The sequence below is a fragment of the Pseudophryne corroboree genome, chromosome 6 (genome assembly GCF_028390025.1).
Source record: "Pseudophryne corroboree isolate aPseCor3 chromosome 6, aPseCor3.hap2, whole genome shotgun sequence".
Classification (NCBI taxonomy): Eukaryota; Metazoa; Chordata; class Amphibia; order Anura; family Myobatrachidae; genus Pseudophryne; species Pseudophryne corroboree.
In genome coordinates this window covers 106,424,985-106,447,793 of record NC_086449.1, presented here as the reverse complement: position 1 = coordinate 106,447,793, position 22,809 = coordinate 106,424,985, and the positions used below count along the sequence as shown (strand labels likewise).

The following is a 22,809-nucleotide window of genomic DNA, read 5'->3' as shown; positions in this document are numbered from 1 at the left end:
AGCAACTTTGGAAAGCTAGGTGCTAAGCTGGAATAGACAAACACAATTCTGCAGGGAGGATTCCATCCTTCAACATGTAGCACTTGTTTTTAATTTGCTCCATGCTAAAGAATGTCAGTAGATATAAGTATGATTAACGAAAATATACCATTGGCTAAATGTAATAGCCTGCAAGTGCAGAGATAGCCTCGATTTAGCTGCAAGCTTTAAAGCTCCAATTTTTTAAAGGCAAAAATCAACTTAGTTTTACATTTAAAATAATTGTTGCTTGATAGCTCACGGTTAAATCGCTATATTTGCTACAATACTGTGCAAAAGTTGTTTCAACCTACATATGAAAATGATGATCATTATCACCTGTTTGTTATGATCGGTTAATCATACACCTGACTATGGACCTAATTCAGAGTTGATCGCAGGAGCAAATTTGTTAGCAGTTGGGCAAAACCATGTGCACTGCAGGGGGGACAGATATAACGGGTGGCATTCAGTATGCCGAATGTCGGGATCCCGGCGCACAGTATACCGGCGCCGGAATCCCGACACCCGGCATACTGACAGATATTCTTCCTCGTGGGGGTCCACGACCCCCCTGGAGGGAGAATAAATAGCGTGTTAGCGCCACCATGCCCATAGCGTGGCGAGCGCAGCGAGCCCGCAAGGGGCTCCTTTGCGCTCACCACGCTGTCGGTATGCCGGTGGTCGGGCTCCCGGCGCCAGTATGCTGGTCGCCGGGAGCCCGGCTGCCGGCATACCATACTACACCCGATATAACATGTGCAGAGATAGTTCGATCTGGGTAGGGTGTGTTCAAACTGAAATCTAAATTGCAGTGTAAAAATAAATCAGCCAGTATTTACCCTGCACAGAAACAATATAACCCACCCAAATCTAACTCTCTCTGCACATGTTATATCTGCCCCCCCCCCTCCTGCAGTGCACATGGTTTTGCCCAACTGCTAACAAATTTGCTGCTGCGATCAAATCTGAATTACCCCCTATAATCCTACAATATCCCTGACTTTGTGCAAGTGCACCTAGAAGAATTTATGCTGTTTTGAAGGCAAAGGATGGTCACACCAAATATTGATTTGATATAGATTTCTCTTTGTTCTTTCACTTTGCATTTTGTTAATTGATAAAAATAAACTATTAACACTTCTATTTTTGAAAGCATTCTTACTTTGCAGCATTTTTTCCACACCTGCCTAAAACTTTTGCACAGTACTGTAAATCTACGTTACATGTTTACACTGAAAAATGTAAAATGAGAATAATTACTACATTCATTTACATTGTTTTATACAGCGATCACCCCTTAGTGGCTTGTATAGAATGTAAAAACATATTCTTATTCTTGGCAGAGAGTTTACATTTCTCAGCGTCCGTAATGGTGACTGTCTCTTTTCCCTGCTCCGTGTCTGCCCTGTGTTTTGCCTGTTTATTAGCTTAGTCCCATCTCCACCTGTCTTTGTCTTTTATTTACTTTTCGGTGTCAGTGACTGTCTTTCTGCAGAGAGAAGGGATAATGTTGTTAAATGAGAATGTTGACAAATAATCGAGACAGCTGGAGTGGAAGCGAGCAAGAAGACGAGGGTGGGCCAGAGGCATTGTGGTGGGATTCCACAGCACGTCAGCTGTTGCTGGTCCTTTCAGTTGAACCTATCATCTACGTAACCCTCGTGCCACCAAGATTAGTGCTAAACAGTATGGATTTTTACCAGGAGGGTAGGGGTGCAAACAGTGTCGGACTGGGGCATGAAGGGCCCACTGGGGGAATGCAGTGATAAGGGCCCATACTTAGGGGTGTGGCCAGCCTCCACAGAAATACACAATAGTTTAGTGCAGTGTAATGCAAAATATCTGCCATGTATAATACAAGTGCACAGTCTGGAACCTGATCCCTAGAGGAAGGAGTGGGCCCTCAGGCAGTGGGGCCTACTGGTGGTTTCCCTGGTACCCCTGTGGGCCAGTCCGACCCTGGGTGCAAATAAAGTTTAGATGACATCTGTCCACAGTGCACATGTCATGTCACCTCTCTTTCTTCACTGGAATATACTAACTCCATCATGAAATGCAGTAAAGGTGCATACACACTTGCTGAGAAAATGAGTGGTGTTGCTCAATTCCCCCTTCCTGAGCGACGTCACTCATTTTCTCTGCAAGTGTGTATGCCGCCAGTGACCATCGATGCGCGGCCCTGCGGTTCATTACCGACCCTCGCTGTCAGCTGTGCAGGCACTCAATCTAGCGTCACTGAAAGTACACTCAGTGTGTACGGCTGACCACCCGGCCCAGGAGGGGGAAACACTAGGCAATGTCGCTCATAGAGCACGTCGCCTAGTGTGTACCCACCTTAATATTGATAGCGTGCAGTCAGGGCCGGTTCTAGCCCTTTTGTCGCCCAGGGCGGAAAATAGGGGCATGGCTTCATACAGGGGGTGTGGTCAGTTACGCCCCCTGTAGAGTTGTGCCCCCATTTATGCCCCCTGTAGGAGTAGCGCCGCTTACACAAAAAAAAAAATGAATACTTACTATCCCCGCTCCTGATTCCCGACCGCTGCAGACCTCCGCCGGCGCCGTTCCTCTCTTCGGATCTATGTAGACAGACACTAGAGGTCAATTATGACCCCTAGCGTCTGTGTCAGTCCCACAATGCTGTGCGGTGCGCGATGACGTCATCGCGCACTGCACAGCAAAGGACCTCTCCACGAAGGGAAACTAGACGGGTAGCGTCTAGTTCCCTTCACAGCGGGGGACACAGCGGGGGGCACAGTAGCGGATCTTGCCATGGTGCGGCGCCCTCCGGAAGGCGGGGCCCTGGGCAAAAGTCCTGCTTGCCCGTGGCAAGATCCGCTACTGCGTGCAGTGAATATGATCTGATGTTTATAGGGGGTTTAGATGCTGAGCCATATCTTGTGGGAAGCTAGTGAAGTCTATAAAGGAATTATTATCCATGCCATAACCTCATGTTTCTGAATCGCTTTGTGTTAGTTATTTATAAAGACTACCCCCAGGCTTATGCTTTCCATGTGTTATGTTCTACTGAAGAATTGATAGTTAACCTTGACATGCAGTGAGGCAATGGGTGTGATTAGTAAATAATTTTGACTACGGGTGTAATATGTGTAAGAGGACAAAAAGGGTAAAAGACAATTAAGGCAGGTAGCGTAATATATCTCACACAGCTAATAGCTATGTAGTAGCTGCACTGCACAGTTATTGGTCAGAATATGACAGGAATGTGGGGGATTTGTTGCTGTCATTTCTGGTAAGAAAGATTCCCCAGAGGCATGGAGTCTGACAGGGCACTGCTCTTCACCAGCGACCTCCAGGGAAATGTGACTACAGGGAGAATGGAAGAGAGATAAGGAGGAGGTGTGAGGCAGTAGGTGCGGCAATTGCTAGGACTGTGCTGGAGGAATCAAGTTATACTGGGAAAATGACAGGAATGAGAACTATACTCAAGAGCAGGGTTAGACAAACTGTAGCACTCCAGCTGCGGTGGAACTACACATACCAGCATGCTCTGCTATAGTTTTGCTATTGGGGTATGCTAAAACTGTGACAGGACATGCTGGGATGTGTAGTTCTGCAGCAGCTAATGTGCCCATACGTCACCTACCCCTGCTCCAGGGGATAGTAACAACACAGGACCAGTGGCTAGCTGTTCACCATGACTGCAGATAAGGGGCACAGGTAATAGGCATCAACTTTGTTACATGAAAAGGCTGGAATAACCCCTTTGTGTCATTTTGTGCCTTTTTTTGAGCATTGGAATAACCGGCATCCCAGTCCCCTATATCCGAAAGCTAAAGCATAAAGGGCCTCATTCATGGGCAAACGCAGTATAGATTTTTTTTTGCAGTTTTCCAATGATCGAATAACCTGTACTGCACATGTGCACAGGGCCAGTTCTTGCCCTTTTGGCTCCCCGGGCGGGAAATATGGGTGTGGCTTCATACAGGGGGCGTATTCAGTTACGCCCCCTGTACAGTAGAGTAGCGCCGCTGTAAAATAAAAAAAATAAAAAAATTAATACTTACTATCCCCACTCCCGACCGCTGCAGACCTCCGCCGGCACCGCTCCTCTCCTCGGATCTGGCATAGACAGACACTAGAGGTCAATTATGACCCCTAGCGTCTGTGTCAGTCCCACAATGCTGTGTGGTGCGCGATGACGTCATCGCGCACCGCACAGCAAAGGTCCTTTCCACGAAGGGAAACTAGATGCGTAGCGTCTAGTTCCCTTCACAGCGGGGGGCACAGCGGTAGCGGGTCTTGCCATGGTGCGGCGCCCTCCGGATGGCGGCGCCCCGGGCAAAAGTCCTGCTTGCCCGTGGCAAGATCCGCTACTGCATGTGCAGTTCGGGTCCTGCATCCTCCCACCTAGTGCAGCTGCAGGTGGCAGGTGAGTGAAAGTCTGCGGCTATTTTGGGGCAGGGAGGTGATGGACTCCTGTTTTAAAAAAAGGAGATGTGTTGTTTCAATTTTGTAAGAGCACTGAGGCCAGGTGCAGAGCCGGCCCTAACTAATATGATGCCCTAGGCAAGATTTTGGCTGGTGCCCCCTAGTACCGCCGCTAGTTCTGCAGGAGAAGCCTGGCATGAGTCAGCTGGCAGCTCTGCTAACGTCGGGCGCCTTTTGTTTATAAAAATGCATCTTATTTGCATTACTTTGTAGCTAAGATGCACAAGCAGCTTCTGCTGATTAAAATGATATGCGGCATGCCTATATTCTGTCTGCGACTGCGGCGGTATCTGCATACGAAATGCTACATTACAGTGATTTCCAGGAATACACTGTAACGTATGCAGATACAGCCGCAGACACACACAGAATATAGGCATGCCACATATCATTTTAATCAGCAGAAGCTGCTGGTGACCCTAAGCATTCCAAATGCCCTAGGCATTTGCCTAGTTTGCCTATGCCTAAGGCCGGCTCTGGCCAGGTGCATTATTTCAAGTGCTTACAGTATTTTAATTTACATTTGGAGACTGGGGTTAGCTCTATCTAAAGAGCACATGTGGCTGTATTGGCTGTTCCCAGGGCCTAATTCAGACCTGATTGCAGCAGCAAATGTGTTCTCTAATGGGCAAAACCATGTGCATTGCAGGGAGGGGGCAGATATAACATGTGCAGAGAGAGTTAGATTTGGGTGGGTTATATTGTTTCTGTGCAGGGTAAATACTGGCTGCTTTATTTTTACACTGCAATTTAGATTTCAGTTTGAACACACCCCACCCAAATCTAACTCACTCTGCACATGTTATATCTGCCCCCCCCCCCCCCAGCAGAGCACATGGTTTTGCCCATTAGATTTGCTGCTGCGATCAGGTCTGAATTAGGCCCTCAGTTTATACTCCCGAGAGCTTGTTAGCTGAATGTCAGGACTATCGAGGACTTATGGCTCTTGCTAGACAGACTGGAAAATCAAAGAGCGGCTGAAGAACTGCGAGAATCAGGAAGTATCTCTACATTGTGATCTCTGCTGGGTCTTTAGTGCATCTGTGTGCCTGCTGAAAGTGGAGTGAGAGTAATGCAGGACCACTGGGGGATCCACTGCAGCATTGACCCAAGATGAAATCGCGTGACCACTGAGTGCTGTACTTGTGCTTACACACTATAATTGCTGTGACTTACCATCACTAATAGTGATTCATTCACTGTTAAGTAGGATTTATCATTAAACCTTAGCATTTTCTACTGAGTGCGTGCACCAAAGATGCATACAATAACAAAATTGTGACTAATAACCCTTTTACTCAAAATCCTGTCATTTTGGTATGTCTGAAAGGCACCAACCTGGGAACAAGACCTGGGTTTTTACCGGGTCTTTCTTCCTGTGTTGGCTTCCAGGGTTAAGTATAAATGACGTGACACGGGAATTTGCTCTCTGGCCGCATGTAAGCTGTTTTAATTGGCCAGGAAGGGCCACCTGATGCTTGCTGATGACATCATCAGACGGAGAGGGACAGACGCCACACATGAGAGGAACACAGAGCTGCGCAGAGAAATGTGCCAATGAAGTGACTGCCATTCTGTTTATTATGTCTCAGCCCCCCCTTTGCATGACCTCATTATTGTTTGCCTGCAAACCGTCCCCTTAAAATGATGACACTGCCTTCAAAACCAGCTTATGTCTGAAAGGGGCCAACCCGGGAATTTCCTGGGACTGTGGAGTAGTGTGAAAGGGGGTCTCGAACAAAAACCCAGGTTTTTGCTGAAGAGAATCCCAGGTCTGAGCAGGGAAATTCCCGGCTCATATGTCTGAAAGGGGTATCAGAAGGGTGAAAACGATCGTTACAAATAATGTCTAGTCTGTGTACCCAGCTTGAGTCCGCCATTCACACTACACCAAAAACCCAGGAAATTCCAGTGTCAGATGCGCTCACATTGAACACGAGTCTGCCCTCAAAGTTATTGTGTATTTAAATGATATGCTTTCATGTATATTATTCAGCCTTTGATATTTGTTAATGGCAAATTTGTGGTTTTATTTTATATTTAAATACATTTTGCTTTAAAGATGATCTACTTAGTTACTAGGTAATTATGTTTTATTTATTTTTCTTACTAGGATGCTCCCACTCACATTCCCCCTCCCACACCCAGCTATCAGCCAGTATTACCATTCCTCAGTTTCAGATCTGCACTTCTCGTTTGTGAGCTTCCTGTATGTATACAGCATTTGCATAGTCTGCTGTGTAATCGTCTAAACTTAGCTGGGTTATATTATAGCCATTAGCTGAACAGCCTGTCAGACACTTATCTTCTAACCCGGGTCTAAAAACCCAGTTTGGATGCGTTCGCTCTAGAGGTGATCCGGATTGCACCCTGGAAAAACCATGTCAGGACTTTGACCCCCGGGTCATTTCTGTTAACACATAGCAAAAACCCGAGGCAATGCACGTTTACAGGCAGCAACCCAGATTTTTCTGTATGTCTTTTTCCCGCCATTTCAATGCTGGTTTGCTTAGCCAGACCCAGCCTGACCCCCCTTTCACACAAGGAAGCAAATTACCAGATGAAGCAGTTCTACCTGGTAATTTGCAGATCAACACGGGTATTTTTTCTGTGTGAAAGGGTCAACCCGGTTCAAAATTCCCGGGTCTCCGACCCTGGAAAATTCCTGAGTTAAGGTCCCGGGAATTTCAACCGGGGTTGACACTTTAACACAGAAAAATGACCTGTGTTTTTTTCGGCAAATTATTGGGTAGACCTTCTTAACCTAGTAATTTGACTTTCAGTGTGAAAGGGGTATAAGTTAGCTGTTTGGAACACAAATTTGGTAATGTATGGGAGCAAACAACTATCAACTATTTGCGCCCAAACACCGGAAAGCGGACAAATGAACGGTATCTCGTTCATTAATGAACAAGATCGTTCATATCTTTCAGTTTTATCGCCCAGTGTGTAGGGCGCATGGTTTCCAGATTTCCTAGTTGGTGCACAGGTGTATTCATTACTGACTTCCACATTTAAAAGATCCACAAGTGGTGCTAATTATTGTGCTTGTGATATTGAGGCGATCTGTAAAACATGCACTGGTAGAGGACTGGAGTTGGGAAACACTGATTAAAGCATTGATTGATATATTGCAAAGATCCATACTGATCATCGTCATCATGGATTGTTGCTCCTCTGGTAGAGTAAAAGCAACAGATACCTCTACTGACAGTATATGTTGCTTTCATTACCTCAGGAAGCACAGGTATATCAGACCCTCCAACATGACCCACCCCACTAGCTACAAAATGCTCTGTTTCTGGACTTCCCTCTTAATTTATGATTTCCATCCAGTGCAGGTTTTAGTGATATCCAGGCTGCAGCACAGATGGTTAAATCAAAATAACTGAGGTGCTAATTAAGTCACCTGTGCTGAAGCCTGGATATCACTAAAACCTGCACTGTTATAGGCCCTACACACTGGCCGATATTCCTCAAAGATATGAATGATCTCGTCCATTATTGAACGAGATAACGGTCATATCTTTGAGTGTGGTGTCACCAGCGATGAACGATGCGCGGCCCCGCGCTCGTTCATCGCTGGTGCCCCGTCGGCTGTGCATGCAGGCCAATATGGATGATCTCGTCCATATTTGCCTGCACTTCAATGGTGCCGGGTGACAGGGGGAGTGAAGAAACTTCACTGCCCCCCCCCCCCGCCGGGTCGCCCGTCGGCTATATCCGCCGTCGGACAGCTCGGCGGCGGATCTTTATATCTGTAGGGCCCATTAGTGTGCCTTGAGGACCGTGGTTGGGTATGCCTGCATTAGACCATCCCCTCCCTCCCGCTGTTCTGCCTTTAGTAAAGACGTAGGCGCAAGTTGGGGATACGCCATGTTTGAACTCACATGCAGCTGAAAATAGCATTCCTTATGCATAAAAATAGGCCTCACACCCAAAATAAGCCACAAAGTCTATATAATGTGGACTTTCCCGTTTGTTGCAAACAAAACAGTGCAGTGTACAGGCTAGATCCCCATTGTACACTACAGAGCCACACTTCCAGTGCTGATGTTTCTTTCTCATGCTATTGTAAATGTAATACGGAAACAACAGCAGCTTCAAAGGCTCCAGCAGGGCAACTGCACAGAGCACATCATAAGAGAAAGGGAACTGCAGCAGCTGGGGCACTTCCCCTGCCTGTGGCCGGTGTGAGCAGGAAGCTGGGCCCACAGCAGCTGCATCTTGGACCATATTATTATTATTACTTGTGCAGGACAGGTTTCCTATTACTTTTTTTGTTCTGCTAATTCCCATACACTATCAGACTGAACCACTGAGCACCCTGAGAGGGGTGGGGGAAAACACTAAAACAAACCTTGAGGCTTGTATCCCCGTTGGATCCCCCTATCTCTGATGTAATAGTACATACCAGAGAGGAGGTGGATGGTGTCTGTGTGCAACTGACTTCAATTTAATTACAGACTGTACATGAGGGGTTAAACAAAAATCCATTATTGCTGTGTATGTGAGGCAGGGGAGGATGTGCAGTGCAGGGATAATGCTAGCTATATACACTGACACAATGGTATAGGACAGAGGGATGCCCCAGCCAGGGACTGCTGCTTCCAGTAGGAGGATGGGAACCTGCTGCTGCCGGGGCTGTGAGTGTGCCCGCTCCTCCCCGCTCTGTGCAGTAGTACAGTCTGCCAGGGGGAGGGAGAGCAGCAGCAGCACAGGCATGCCAGACAGCTGATTCCCAGCAGCAGCAGCGCACACAGCAGCCCAGCAGCCAGTATCTCCCTGTCCCCGCTGCTGCAGTAGTCTCCGGAGCCGGCACCTGGCGCTGCTGTGCAGTAGCATGAGCTCTGGTCAGGGGTGAGCGGCTGTGTGACAGAGGCTACAGCATGGCGTTCAGTCCCTGGCAGATGCTCTCACCCGTCCAGTGGGCAAAGTGGACGTGGTCAGCGGTGAGAGGAGGCGGAGGAGAGGGCACCGAGGATGAGGAGGAACATTCCCAGGAGTCGGGGTGAGTAGCGCCCATAATAATAACAACAACCCATAGGTGCAGCACAGACCCTATGTAGTACTGTACGTACTCGGCCCATCACAGGTGCCCTGCTGCTGGTACATCCTCATACTGGGCTGTGTGATACAATGATACATGGCAGTGGTGATCATCTCCTGATACTGAGCTGTATTATATATAGTGATACATAATAGTGATATGGTGATACTGAGCTGTATTATATAGTGATATTCTGATACTGAGCTGTATTATATAGTGATATGCTGATACAGGTTGAGTATCCCTTATCCAAAATGCTTGGGACCAGAGGTATTTTGGATATGGGATTTTTCCGTATTTTGGAATAATTGCATACCATAATGAGATATCATGGTGATGGGACCTAAATCTAAGCACAGAATGCATTTATGTTACATATACACCTTATACACACAGCCTGAATGTCATTTTAGCCAATATTTTTTATAACTTTGTGCATTAAACAAAGTGTGTGTACATTCACACAATTCATTTATGTTTCTTATACACCTTATACACACAGCCTGAAGGTCATTTAATACAATATTTTTAATAACTTTGTGTATTAAACAAGGTTTGTGTACATTGAGCCATCAGAAAACAAAGGTTTCACTATCTCACTCTCACTCAAAAAAGTCCGTATTTCGGAATATTCCGGATATGGGATACTCAACCTGTACTGAGCTGTATGATGCAGTGGGATCTCTTCATGAAACAGTGAAATGAGTGGAGAAGTGAGCCAGTGAAGTAGTTGCCTATGGCAACCAATCAGCATTGAAGTAACGTTTATCAAGTAAATTCTATAAAATTATACGTAGCGGCTGACTGGTTGCCATGGGCAACTTCTCCTAGGCTTCATATGCTGATACTGAGCTGTATTATATGGTTGTACATAGTAATAATTGTCATATGCTGATACTGAGCTGTATTATATGGTTGTACATAGTAATAATTGTCATATGCTGATACTGAGCTGTATGATACAGTGATACCTGGCACTGGCGATCACCTCCTGGGCACGTGGGCGGCAGTTGGTGATGGCTGCTCTGTAGATCAGCTCTGTGCCCAACCTCCCATGTAATCATCTTCCCACAGATATAAAACATCTGTGAAGGCCGCCTGAGATTACAGGGCAGTGCAGAAGTTATCACACAAGGATGGTCAGAGGATCTGATGCATACCATATTAGGGCCCCCACTTATCAACAAGTTTTTATTACTTGAAACTCGTTATCAGTGATATTTAATTGCTTTATGTATTTATTATTCCTTATAGCGCTGTTTTTAAGCTGCACTATCAGAACTTCGTCTCCTCATAACGTGACTTATGAGTGAATTTAGCAACAAGCGCTACTTGTAAAATATTGCTTGTTTACCTCCTTCATAGAAACATAGAATATGACGGCAGATAAGAACCACTTGGCCCATGTAGTCTGCCCCTTTTTTTGTTTTATCCTTTAGGTAATCTCAACCCTTTTTCTCTAACGTCCTAGTGGATGCTGGGGACTCCGTAAGGACCATGGGGAATAGACGGGCTCCGCAGGAGACAGGGCACTTTAAGAAAGAATTTGGATACTGGTGTGCTCTGGCTCCCCCCTCTGTCCCTCCTCCAGACCTCAGTTTGAATCTGTGCCCGGACGAGCTGGGTGCTGTTTCTACCCCTTTCACATCGCACTAAAAACCCGGTATCGACACGGCATATTGCCGTGTCGAAACGGGTCAGTGTGCGATGTGAAAGGTCCTTTTCAGAATTAGCGGGTCGCCTGACCCGGTAATTCAACCCGGTAAAAAAGAAGGGTTATTACCGGGTTGATTACCGGGTCAGGCGCAGTGTGAATGGGAGCCGTTCCGATGCGATACGGCTCCCATTCACAGCATAGGCAGAGGCGGCGCAGGAGATGAGCTCATCTCCCGGCGCCGCCTCCACCCCCGCCCCTGCTGCTGCTGCGCCCTCCGCTGCTATGGCAACCGACCCGGTATATTGCCGGGTCGGAAAGCCAGCAACGGAGCGCAAATGCCGGATCCCACCCGGTAAGTACACGTTTCTCTTACCGGGTAGGATCCGGCATTTGCGATCTGAATGCAGCATTAGTGAGCTCTCCTGAGCTTGCTATAAGAAAGTATTTTGTTAGTTTTTTTTATTTTCAGGGAGCTCTGCTGGCAATAGACTCCCTGCAGCATGGGACTGAGGGGAGAGAAGCAGCCCTACTCTCTGAAGATAGGTCCTGCTTCTTAGGCTACTGGACACCATTAGCTCCAGAGGGATCGTACACAGGATCTCACCCTTTGTTGTCCGATCCCGGAGCCGCGCCGCCGTCCCCCTCGCAGAGCCGGAAGACAGAAGCCGGGTGAAAGAAGCAAGACTTCAAAATCGACGGCAGAAGACTCCAGTCTTCAAACTGAGGTAGCGCACAGCATTGCAGCTGTGCGCCATTGCTCCCACACTAAACCCACATACTCCGGTCACTGTAGGGTGGGGGGGGGGGCGCCTTGGGCAGCAATTAGGACCTCTTGGCAAAAGTTGGGCATATATACAGTTGGGCACTGTATATATGCATGAGCCCCCGCCATAATTTTACACAGAAACGCGGGACAGAAGCCCGCCGCTGAGGGAGCGGGGCTTCTTCCTCAGCACTCACCAGCGCCATTTTCTCTCCACAGCTCCGCTGAGAGGAAGCTCCCCAGGCTCTCCCCTGCAGATTCACGGTAGAAGAGGGTAAAAAGAGAGGGGGGACACATAAATTAGGCGCAAAAACATTATATACAGCAGCTACTGGGTTAACACTAAGTTACTGTGTGATTCCTGGGACATATAGCGCTGGGGTGTGTGCTGGCATACTCTCTCTCTGTCTCTCCAAAGGGCCTTGTGGGGGAACGGTCTTCAAAAAGAGCATCCCTGTGTGTGTGGTGTGTCGGTACGCTTGTGTCGACATGTTTGATGAGGAAGGCTATGTGGAAGCAGAGCGGGAGCAAATGAATGAGGTGTCTCCGCCGACACCTGATTGGATGGATATGTGGAAGGTTTTAAATGATAATGTTAATTCCTTGCATAAAAGGTTGGATAAAGCTGAAACCTTAGGACAGTCGTGGTCTCAGCCCATGCCTGATCCTATGTCGCAGAGGCAGTCGGGGTCTCAGAAGCGCCCACTATCCCAAATTGACACAGATACCGACACGGATTCTGACTCCAGTGTCGACTATGATAATGCAAAGTTACAGCCTAAATTGGCTAAAGCTATACGTTATATGATTATAGCAATGAAGGAGGTGTTGCACATCACAGAGGAAACCCCAGTCCCTGACAAGAGTGTTCATATGTATGGGGAAAAAAGGCAGGTGGTGACCTTTCCCCCTTCACATGAGCTAAATGAGTTATGTGAAAAAGCTTGGGAATCTCCAGATAAAAAACTGCAGATTTCCAAACGGATGCTTATGGCGTATCCTTTCCCGCCAACGGACAGGCTACGCTGGGAATCCTCCCCTAGGGTGGACAAAGCTCTAACACGCTTATCCAAGAAGGTGGCCCTACCGTCACAGGATACGGCCACCCTAAAAGATGCTGCGGATAGAAAGCAAGAGGGTACCCTGAAGTCCATTTATACACATTCAGGTACCTTACTAAGGCCGGCAATTGCGTCGGCCTGGGTGTGTAGTGCTGTAGCAGCATGGACGGATAACTTATCTGAGGAACTTGATACCTTAGACAAGGATACTGTATTAATGACCCTGGGGCATATAAAAGACGCTGTCCTATATATGAGAGATGCTCAAAGAGACAGCCTACTGGGCTCTAGAATAAATGCAATGTCGATTTCTGCCAGAAGGGTCCTGTGGACTCGGCAATGGACAGGCGATGCCGACTCAAAAAGGCACATGGAGGTTTTACCTTACAAGGGTGAGGAATTGTTTGGGGAGGGTCTCTCGGACCTGGTCTCCACAGCTACTGCTAGAAAGTCAAATTTTTTGCCATATGTTCCCTCACAACCTAAGAAAGCACCGTATTACCAAATGCAGTCCTTTCGTTAACAAAAAGGCAAGAAAGTCCGAGGTGCGTCCTTTCTTGGCAGAGGCAGAGGAAAGAAGCTGCACAACACAGCTAGTTCCCAGGAACAAAAGTCCTCCCCGGCTTCCACTAAATCCACCGCATGACGCTGGGGCTCCACAGGCGGAGCTAGGCCCGGTGTGGGCTCGTCTCCGAAATTTCAGCCACAAGTGGGTTCACTCCCAGGTGGATCTCTGGCCAATAGAAATTGTGTCTCAGGGATACAAGCCGGAATTCGAGGAGATGCCCCCTCACCTATACCTCAAATCGGCCCTGCCAGCTTCCCCCTTAGAGAGGGAAATAGTGTTTAACTGCAATTCACAAATTGTATCTTCAGCAGGTGGTGGTCAAGGTTCCCCTCCTTCAACAAGGAAAGGGTTATTATTCGACCATGTTTGTGGTACCGAAACCGGACGGTTCGGTCAGACCCATATTGAATTTAAAATCCCTGAACATATACCTGAAAAGGTTCAAGTTCAAGATGGAATCGCTCAGAGCGGTCATCGCAAGCCTGGAAGGGGGGGATTTTATGGTGTCTCTGGACATAAAGGATGCATACCTTCATGTCCCCATTTATCCACCTCATCAGGCGTACCTCAGATTTGTGGTACAGGACTGTCATTACCAATTCCAGACGTTGCCGTTTGGTCTCTCCACGGCACCGAGAATATTTACCAAGGTAATGGCGGAAATGATGGTGCTCCTGCGAAAGCAAGGGGTCACAATTATCCCATACTTGGACAATCTCCTCATAAAGGCGAGGTCCAGAGAGCAGTTGCTGATCAGCGTAGCACGCTCTCGGGAAGTGTTACAACAGCACTGCTGGATTCTAAATATTCCGAAGTCGCAGTTGATTCCTACGACTCGTCTGCCCTTCCTGGGCATGATTCTGGACACAAACCAGAAGAGGGTTTATCTCCCGATGGAGAAGGCTCAGGAGCTCATGACACTGGTCAGAGACCTATTAAAACCAAAACAGGTGTCTGTGCATCACTGCACGCGAGTCCTGGGAAAGATGGTGGCATCATACGAGGCCATTCCCTTCGGCAGGTTCCATGCGAGGACCTTTCAATGGTATCTGTTGGACAAGTGGTCTGGATCACATCTTCAGATGCATCGGCTGATCATCCTATCCCCCAGGGCCAGGGTGTGTCTCCTGTGGTGGCTGCAGAGTGCTCACCTTCTCGAGGGCCGCAGATTTGGCATTCAGGACTGGGTCCTGGTGACCACGGATGCAAGCCTCCGAGGGTGGAGGGCAGTCACACAGGGAAGAAATTTCCAAGGTCTGTGGTCAAGTCAGGAGACTTGCCTTCACATCAATATCCTGGAACTAAGGGCCATATACAACGCCCTACGTCAAGCGGAGACCCTGCTTCGCGACCAATCAGTTCTGATTCAGTCAGACAACATCACCGCAGTGGCTCATGTAAACCGCCAAGGCGGCACAAGGAGCAGGGTGGCGATGGCGGAAGCCACCAGAATTCTTCGCTGGGCGGAGAATCACGTAAGCGCACTGTCGGCAGTGTTCATTCCGGGAGTGGACAACTGGGAAGCAGACTTCCTCAGCAGGCACGACCTCCACCCGGGAGAGTGGGGACTTCATCAAGAAGTCTTCACGCAGATTGCAAGTCGGTGGGAACTGCCACAGGTGGACATGATGGCATCCCGCCTCAACAAAAAGCTACAGAGGTATTGCGCCAGGTCAAGAGACCCTCAGGCGATAGCTGTAGACGCACTAGTAACACCGTGGGTGTTCCAGTCGGTTTATGTATTTCCTCCTCTTCCTCTCATACCCAAGGTGCTGAGAATCATAAGAAAGAGGAGTGAGAACAATACTCATTGTTCCGGATTGGCCAAGAAGGACTTGGTATCCAGATCTGCAAGAAATGCTCACAGAGGACCCATGGCCTCTGCCTCTAAGACAGAACTTGTTGCAACAGGGGCCCTGTCTGTTCCAAGACTTACCGCGGCTGCGTTTGACGGCATGGCGGTTGAACGCCGGATCCTAGCAGAAAAAGGCATTCCGGATGAAGTTATTCCTACGCTGATAAAGGCTAGGATGGACGTGACGGCTAAACATTATCACTGTATATGGTGAAAATATGTTGCTTGGTGTGAGGCCAGGAATGCCCCCACGGAGGAATTCCAGCTGGGCCGTTTCCTTCACTTCCTACAGGCGGGAGTGACTTTGAGCCTACAATTGGGTTCCATTAAGGTCCAGATTTCGTCCCTGTCTATTTTCTTTCAAAAAGAACTGGCTTCTCTGCCTGAAGTGCAGATGTTTGTAAAGGGAGTGCTGCATATTCAGCCCCCTTTTGTGCCTCCAGTGGCACCTTGGGATCTAAACGTGGTGTTGAGTTTCCTGAAGTCACACTGGTTTGAACCACTTAAAACCGTGGAGTTAAAATATCTCACGTGGAAGGTGGTCATGCTATTGGCCTTGGCTTCGGCTAGGCTTGTGTCAGAATTAGCGGCTTTATCACATAAAAGCCCCTATCTGGTTTTCCATATGGACAGAGCAGAATTGAGGACCCGTCCACAATTTCTGCCTAAGGTGGTGTCGTCTTTTCATATGAACCAACCTATTGTGGTGCCTGTGGCTACTCGTGACTTGGAGGATTCCGAGTTACTAGATGTGGTCAGGGCTTTGAAGGCTTATGTAGCCAGAACGGCTAGAGTCGGGAAAACTGAGTCGCTGTTTACCCTGTATGCATCCAACAAGCTGGGTGCTCCTGCTTCAAAGCAAACTATTGCTCGCTGGATCTGTGACACGATTCAGCAGGCTCATTCTGCGGCAGGATTGCCGCTGCCAAAATCAGTAAAAGCCCACTTCACAAGGAAGGTGGGCTCTTTTTGGGCGGCTGCCCGAGGGGTCTCGGCGTTACAGCTTTGCCGAGCAGCTACTTGGTCAGGTTCAAACACTTTTGCTAAGTTCTACAAGTTTGATACCCTGGCTGAGGAGGACCTTGTGTTTGCTCATTCGGTGCTGCAGAGTCATCCACACTCTCCCGCCCGTTTGGGAGCTTTGGTATAATCCCCATGGTCCTTACGGAGTCCCCAGCATCCACTAGGACGTTAGAGAAAATAGATTTACCGGTGAGTAAAATCTTATTTCTCGTAGTCAGTAGTGGATGCTGGGCGCCCCGTCCCAAGTGCGGACTTCTTCTGCAATACTTGTTTATAGTTATTGCTTGCATAAGGGTTATGTTATAGTTGCATCAGGGTTGATCTGATGCTCTGTTGTTGTTCATACTGTTAACTGGGTAAGTTTATCACAAGTTATACGGTGTGATTGGTGTGGCTGGTATGAGTCTTGCCCTGGATTCCAAAATCCTTTCCTTGTACTGTCAGCTCTTCCATGCACAGTTTCTCTAACTGAGGTCTGGAGGAGGGACATAGAGGGAGAAGCCAGAGCACACCAGTATCCAAATTCTTTCTTAAAGTGCCCTGTCTCCTGCGGAGCCCGTCTATTCCCCATGGTCCTTACGGAGTCCCCAGCATCCACTACGGACTACGAGAAATAGATTTACCGGTAAGTAAAATCTTATTTTGTACCTTAATTCTTTGTATCCCATGCATGTTTAAATTGCTCTACAGTCTTAGCCTCTACTACCTCTGATGGGAGGCTATTCCACTTATCCACTATCCTTTCTGTGAAGTAATTTTTCCTTAACATTTTTCCTTCTGATAAGACAGCTATGTGGCGTTATCTGCCCGGCGCTGTAGCCCCCCAGCATCCAGTTGTAATTCCATCATGCCTTGTGGCCGCTTGGTTTCTATGGTAACATCCTGTGTAACAGGTTGTGTAGTCAGGTGAGGCGTCTCTAAAGCTTGGTTGCAGTTTTGGAAATCGCAACTGCTCGTGGGCCGAAAGATAACTACAGAGGTTGCATGCACCCCTTCTTCATGCCTCTTGCTGCTTCAGTGAAAAAAGCAGTGCTGACAGCTTAAATAACAATATCGCTCACCGGGTAAGAAATACTGGCCCCCATTTATCATAGCAGCACTATGTGAAGTGGTAAATACCGTTTTCATTCGCCGTGGTATAGTGGCATCGCGCTCTTATATTTAAGAAGAGCCTATGCCACGGGGAGCGAAAGCTGTATTTGACGCGTCAGCACTGATGTTTACCTTACATCAGCGCTTACGAATGAACTGTGTCCCCGGATCGGCCTCCTACCGTGCATGCGCCGGTTTATGCTAATTCCCGGCACATGCGCGGTAGTGATTTCCGGATACGGCGGCCATTTGGGTGCTGCAGCGGAGTCCTGTCTCTATAGCAACCCGGCTGCTGTGATGCATGCCGGGATTGCTGCGGGAGGGGGGAGCCGGAGCGCTGGACGGACTCCGCTGCAGCGGTGTCCATAACGTCTGCCTGGAGCCGGCGAAGCCATTTTAGGTAAGCGAGCGCTATTTCAGAGATAGCGCTCGTTGTTAAATACACGTTAGTGTGCAGCAGTATAGGGAAAATGAAAGGCTAATAGCGCTGCTGGTTAGCAGCGCTATTAGCCTTGTTAAATAGAAATTGGTCCCATTTACCACCTAAAACGAGTTTCCAGCAAGAAAACTCATTGATAAATGGGGGCCACTATATTTTTTTTACCACGGTTAGGGCAAACGAAAATTAGCGCTGCACTGCATGAACTTTGATAAATGGGGGTCTGCTTCTGCTGGACCCAGGAGTTCAACTGCCACTGCTGCTATCCTTGTTCTCCTTGGTAGGGTTGGCCATCGATGGTTCAGCAACCATCGATGGTAAGGGGCAGATGGAGTGTTGTTACCATCGATGGCTAGCCTCCGATGGTATAATATCCATGACCTGATGATGAAACACACATTGGGGTATATGCAATTGCGGTCGAATTCGCGGCAATTTTCGCCGTTTTTTAATTCGACTCAATTCGACAGGTGAATCCCGGAAGGTGGCTTCCGGAATTCACCATATTCAATGAAAAACGGATTCGCCAGAGTCGCGGGCGAAAATCGGCCGATTTGGCGGATTTTGACGCGATTTTAAAAAACGGTAAAAAAACGTGAAAAACCCGAAAAAAAAATGGCGTGGGGTCCCCCCTCCAAAGCATAACCAGCCTCGGGCTCATCGAGCTGGTCCTGGTTCTAAAAATGCAGGGGAAAAATTGGCCAGGGATCCCCCGTATTTTTAAAACCAGCACCGGGCTCTGCGCCTGGTGCTGGTGCCAAAAATACGGGGGACGAAAAGAGTAGGGGTCCCCCGTATTTTTAACACCAGCATCGGGCTCCACTAGCTGGACAGATAATGCCACAGCCGGGGGTCACTTTTATGCCGTGCCCTGCGGCCGTGGCATTAAATATCCAACTAGTCACCCCTGGCCGGGGTACCCTGGGGGAGTGGGGACCCCTTCAATCAAGGGGTCCCCCCCCCCCAGCCACCCAAGGGCCAGGGGTGAAGCCCGAGGCTGTCCCCCCCCCATCCAATGGGCTGCGGATGGGGGGGCTGATAGCCTTTTGTGATAATAAAAATATATTGTTTTTTCCAGCAGTACTACAAGTCCCAGCAAGCCTCCCCCGCAAGCTGGTACTTGGAGAACCACAAGTACCAGCATGCGGGAGAAAAACGGGTCCGCTGGTACCTGTAGTACTACTGGGAAAAAAATACCCAAATAAAAACAGGAGACACACACCTTGATAGTAAAACTTTATTACACACTACCGACACACACATACTTACCTATGTTGACACGCCGACTGCCACGGTCTCCGACGATCCGAGGGTACCTGTGAAAAAATTATACTCGCCTTCCAGCGTCCAGAGATAAATCCACGTCCAGAGAGTAAAATCCACGTACTTGTTTAAAAAAAAAAAAACCCGCAAAAACCCGCTCCATACCGGACTAGAAAGGGGTCCAATGTTTTCACATCAGACCCCTTTCTCCCGAATGCCGGGACATCACGTGACTCCTGTCACTGACGTCCCTTCAGCCAATCAGGAAGCGCTACTTCCGTGGCGCTCACCTGATTGGCTGTGCGCTGTCTGTACTGTGACAGCACATCGCAAAGCCGCTCCATTACTTTCAATGGTGGGAACTTAGCGGCTAGCGGTGGGGTCACCCGCCGGTCAGCCGCTGACCGGCGGGTGACCTTACCGCTAGCCGCTAAGTTCCCACCATTGAAAGTAATGGAGCGGCTTTGCGATGTGCTGTCACAGTACAGACAGCGCACAGCCAATCAGGTGAGCGCAACGAAGTTGCGCTTCCTGATTGGCTTAGAGACCTTTCTGTGACAGCTGTCACTGACAGGTCTCATTCGTGGAAAGGTGTCCCATGTGTCAGCATGGGACCCCTTTCAGTCCGGCATGGAGCGGGTGTTCGGTTTGTTTTTTTGCCAAGTACGTGGATTTATCTCTGGACCATGGCTGGGGTGAGTATATTGATCTTTTCTTTTCAGGTATCCGTGGATTCTACATGGAGAAGAGGACCGATGTCGGCGTGTGAACATAGGTAAGTATGTGTGTGTCGACGTATGAAATAAAGTTTTACTGTCGACGGTGTGTGTGTCCTGTTTTTATTTGGGTATTTTTTTCCCAGTAGTACTACAGGTACCAGCGGGCCCGATTTTCTCCCGCATGCTGGTACTTGTGGTTCTCCAAGTACCAGCTTGCGGGGGAGGCTTGCTGGGACTTGTAGTACTACTGGAAAAAACAATATCTTTTTATTATCACAAAAGGCTATCAGCCCCCCCATCCGCAGCCCATTGGATGGGGGGGGACAGCCTCGGGCTTCACCCCTGGCCCTTGGGTGGCTGGGGGGGGGGGACCCCTTGATTGAAGGGGTCCCCACTCCCCCAGGGTACCCCGGCCAGGGGTGACTAGTTGGATATTTAATGCCACGGCCGCAGGGCACGGCATAAAAGTGACCCCCGGCTGTGGCATTATCTGTCCAGCTAGTGGAGCCCGATGCTGGTGTTAAAAATACGGGGGACCCCTACTCTTTTTGTCCCCCGTATTTTTGGCACCAGCACCAGGCGCAGAGCCCGGTGCTGGTTTTAAAAATACGGGGGATCCCCTGTCAATTTTCCCCCCGCATTTTTAGAACCAGGACCAGCTCGAAGAGCCCGAGGCTGGTTATGCTTTGGAGGGGGGACCCCACGCCATTTTTTTTTATGATTTCACCGTTCCAGCATAAAAAAAAAAAAAAAAAAAATATATTTTAAAAAATATATAAATAATATTTGTGCCTCCAAAAAAAAAAAAAAAGTACCTAATCCCTTCTAATATAAATAGATCTGTTATTCCCCCCCAAAAAAACACAAAAAAAAACATGTTTAAATTTTTTTTATTTGTTTTCACCCTCCAAAGTGTGGCGGATTGAAAATGACGAATTTGCTGTCTAAAAGCACTGCTGTCGAATTTCCAAACTTGAATTGAATATGCTTTGGTCGAATTGCAGCACTTGTATCATTGCAGAAAAGTCGAATTTGCAAAAAGTCGAATTTCAAAAAGTCGAATTTTGAAAGTCCGTTTTTTGGTCGGAAAGCACTGAATTGCATAGGCGATTTTTTTTTTTGGTCGAAAATGACCCGAAATTCGACAATTTCGGGAATTCGACCGCAATTGCATATACCCCATTGACTATTGATGGCAGAGCAACTGTCCTCAAAGCACCAGGCGGTACGCGGTTACTCCACAAACTAACAGATAACCACTGAGCATCATGGCAGCAAATGCCTCCACTAGAACCAGCAAAGGAAGGACACTTGTTTAGGATAAATGGTGAAGTATAGTTTAGGTCAGCAGCACCCCATTCTGCTGTCCCATTCTATGGTCGCAACGGTGATTCGATGCTGCGTTTTCGGACGCAGCATTCAGATTACAGATGCTAGCAGAAGGGGACTTTTTTTCCTACAGACCCCTCCTGCTGCATTAGCGTTTTTACACATCGCTGCTGCGCCCAAAGACACAGCAGTGCTGAGTTCTGCGTCCATCTCTGTATCCGGCCCAATGATAGCAGAGTATTACGCTGATCTTGTTTACATGATACAATCCATAAAATGTCCATGTTTTCTAGATATGCTATAAATAAACGATAGCAGTATTTTCTTAAGTGATTTTTAATATAACACCAACACATTTCAATGTTTTAAATAGAAGAGAAACGTGGAAGTCTGTCATAAATACATAGAATAGCGATTCTGTCCACAAGAGCTTACAGTCTGTTAAGCCGTCCATTGATTTTATTAACGGCCTCGCCGTCCACCCCCCTACCTTCTTTTCTCCCCAATAAACACGCGGACAACTGAATTGCGATTTAAAAGGTCACAGCCAAATTTATTGATTGGATTAGAATTGGTACTCTATAAGTGGGTGGCGAGAAAGCAGTGCATACCCCCGGCTACAGCCTCCATATTAATTTCTCCTCAATTAAACAACGGGGCGGAACCTAAGTCCCGCCCTTGCGCAAGTTAGCTGAGCGGTACCACTTCCCCTCATCGGCATAGCACCGGTCCACCCTTAAGATGACGACCGTGTCGGCCCTTGAGGCCACGACAAATTCGCCGAGTATCTGGGGAAGTGCCGGCCAACCGACGTTGCGCTACTACAGACCGCCGAGGAGCACTGCTTGCCGCGCCTGCTGGACCTCTTTTGCCAGACCATAATTAAAGACCGAATTGGCCTGACGTTGCCACCACCGGACGTAAACTTCAATTCAAATTCCAGTTACCTCACCTTCGCCCTGGTGATAGCGAAAACTCTGGATTGCCTGTCGGTGCCACCACCGAAATTAGAAAATATTCAATTCCTAAATACCAGGGCCAAATTGCCCTACCAACTGGGCGGGAGGGTGGGTGCCTTCTTGTATCCTTGATCAGCCTGAAAGAGGGAGCCTGCCTGGCACTCCTGCTCTTTTGTACGTCCCAGGTAACTCTCCTCCCCCTCTTACCTATAGGATGCTGCTATGCTACCTGCTCTATCCCTCCCCCCCTCCCCTCCCCTCCCCTCCCCTTTTCTCTCCTTCCTTGCCCTAGGCTCCTTCTTTAAAAAACCCAGGACGCTTATTTATTCTCGGGCCTAGTTTGTCCCTCGAATTCTTTAAGCCGTCCATTGATTTTATTAACGGCCTCGCCGTCCACCCCCCTACCTTCTTTTCTCCCCAATAAACACGCGGACAACTGAATTGCGATTTAAAAGGTCACAGCCAAATTTATTGATTGGATTAGAATTGGTACTCTATAAGTGGGTGGCGAGAAAGCAGTGCATACCCCCGGCTACAGCCTCCATATTAATTTCTCCTCAA

At 48.1% G+C, this 22,809-nt stretch overlaps 1 protein-coding gene across 4 annotated transcripts in view; it reads left to right on the top strand.

Annotated features, from left to right (window-relative positions):
* TACC1 (transforming acidic coiled-coil containing protein 1) overlaps positions 1–22,809 on the top strand; it is a 270,095-nt gene that overhangs the window by 63,556 nt on the left and 183,730 nt on the right. Inside the window, exon 1 of one of the 4 annotated variants that reach the window (XM_063931610.1) lies at positions 9,085–9,481. The exons of 1 other annotated variant lie outside the window; for it this stretch is intronic. In XM_063931610.1, the coding sequence (XP_063787680.1) occupies positions 9,360–9,481 (122 nt within the window). In that variant the 5' untranslated portion in view covers positions 9,085–9,359. Of the gene's footprint in view, positions 1–9,084; positions 9,482–22,809 lie in introns of those variants that run through there. 2 more of the 4 variants (XM_063931613.1, XM_063931612.1) reach the window with 2 other exon arrangements.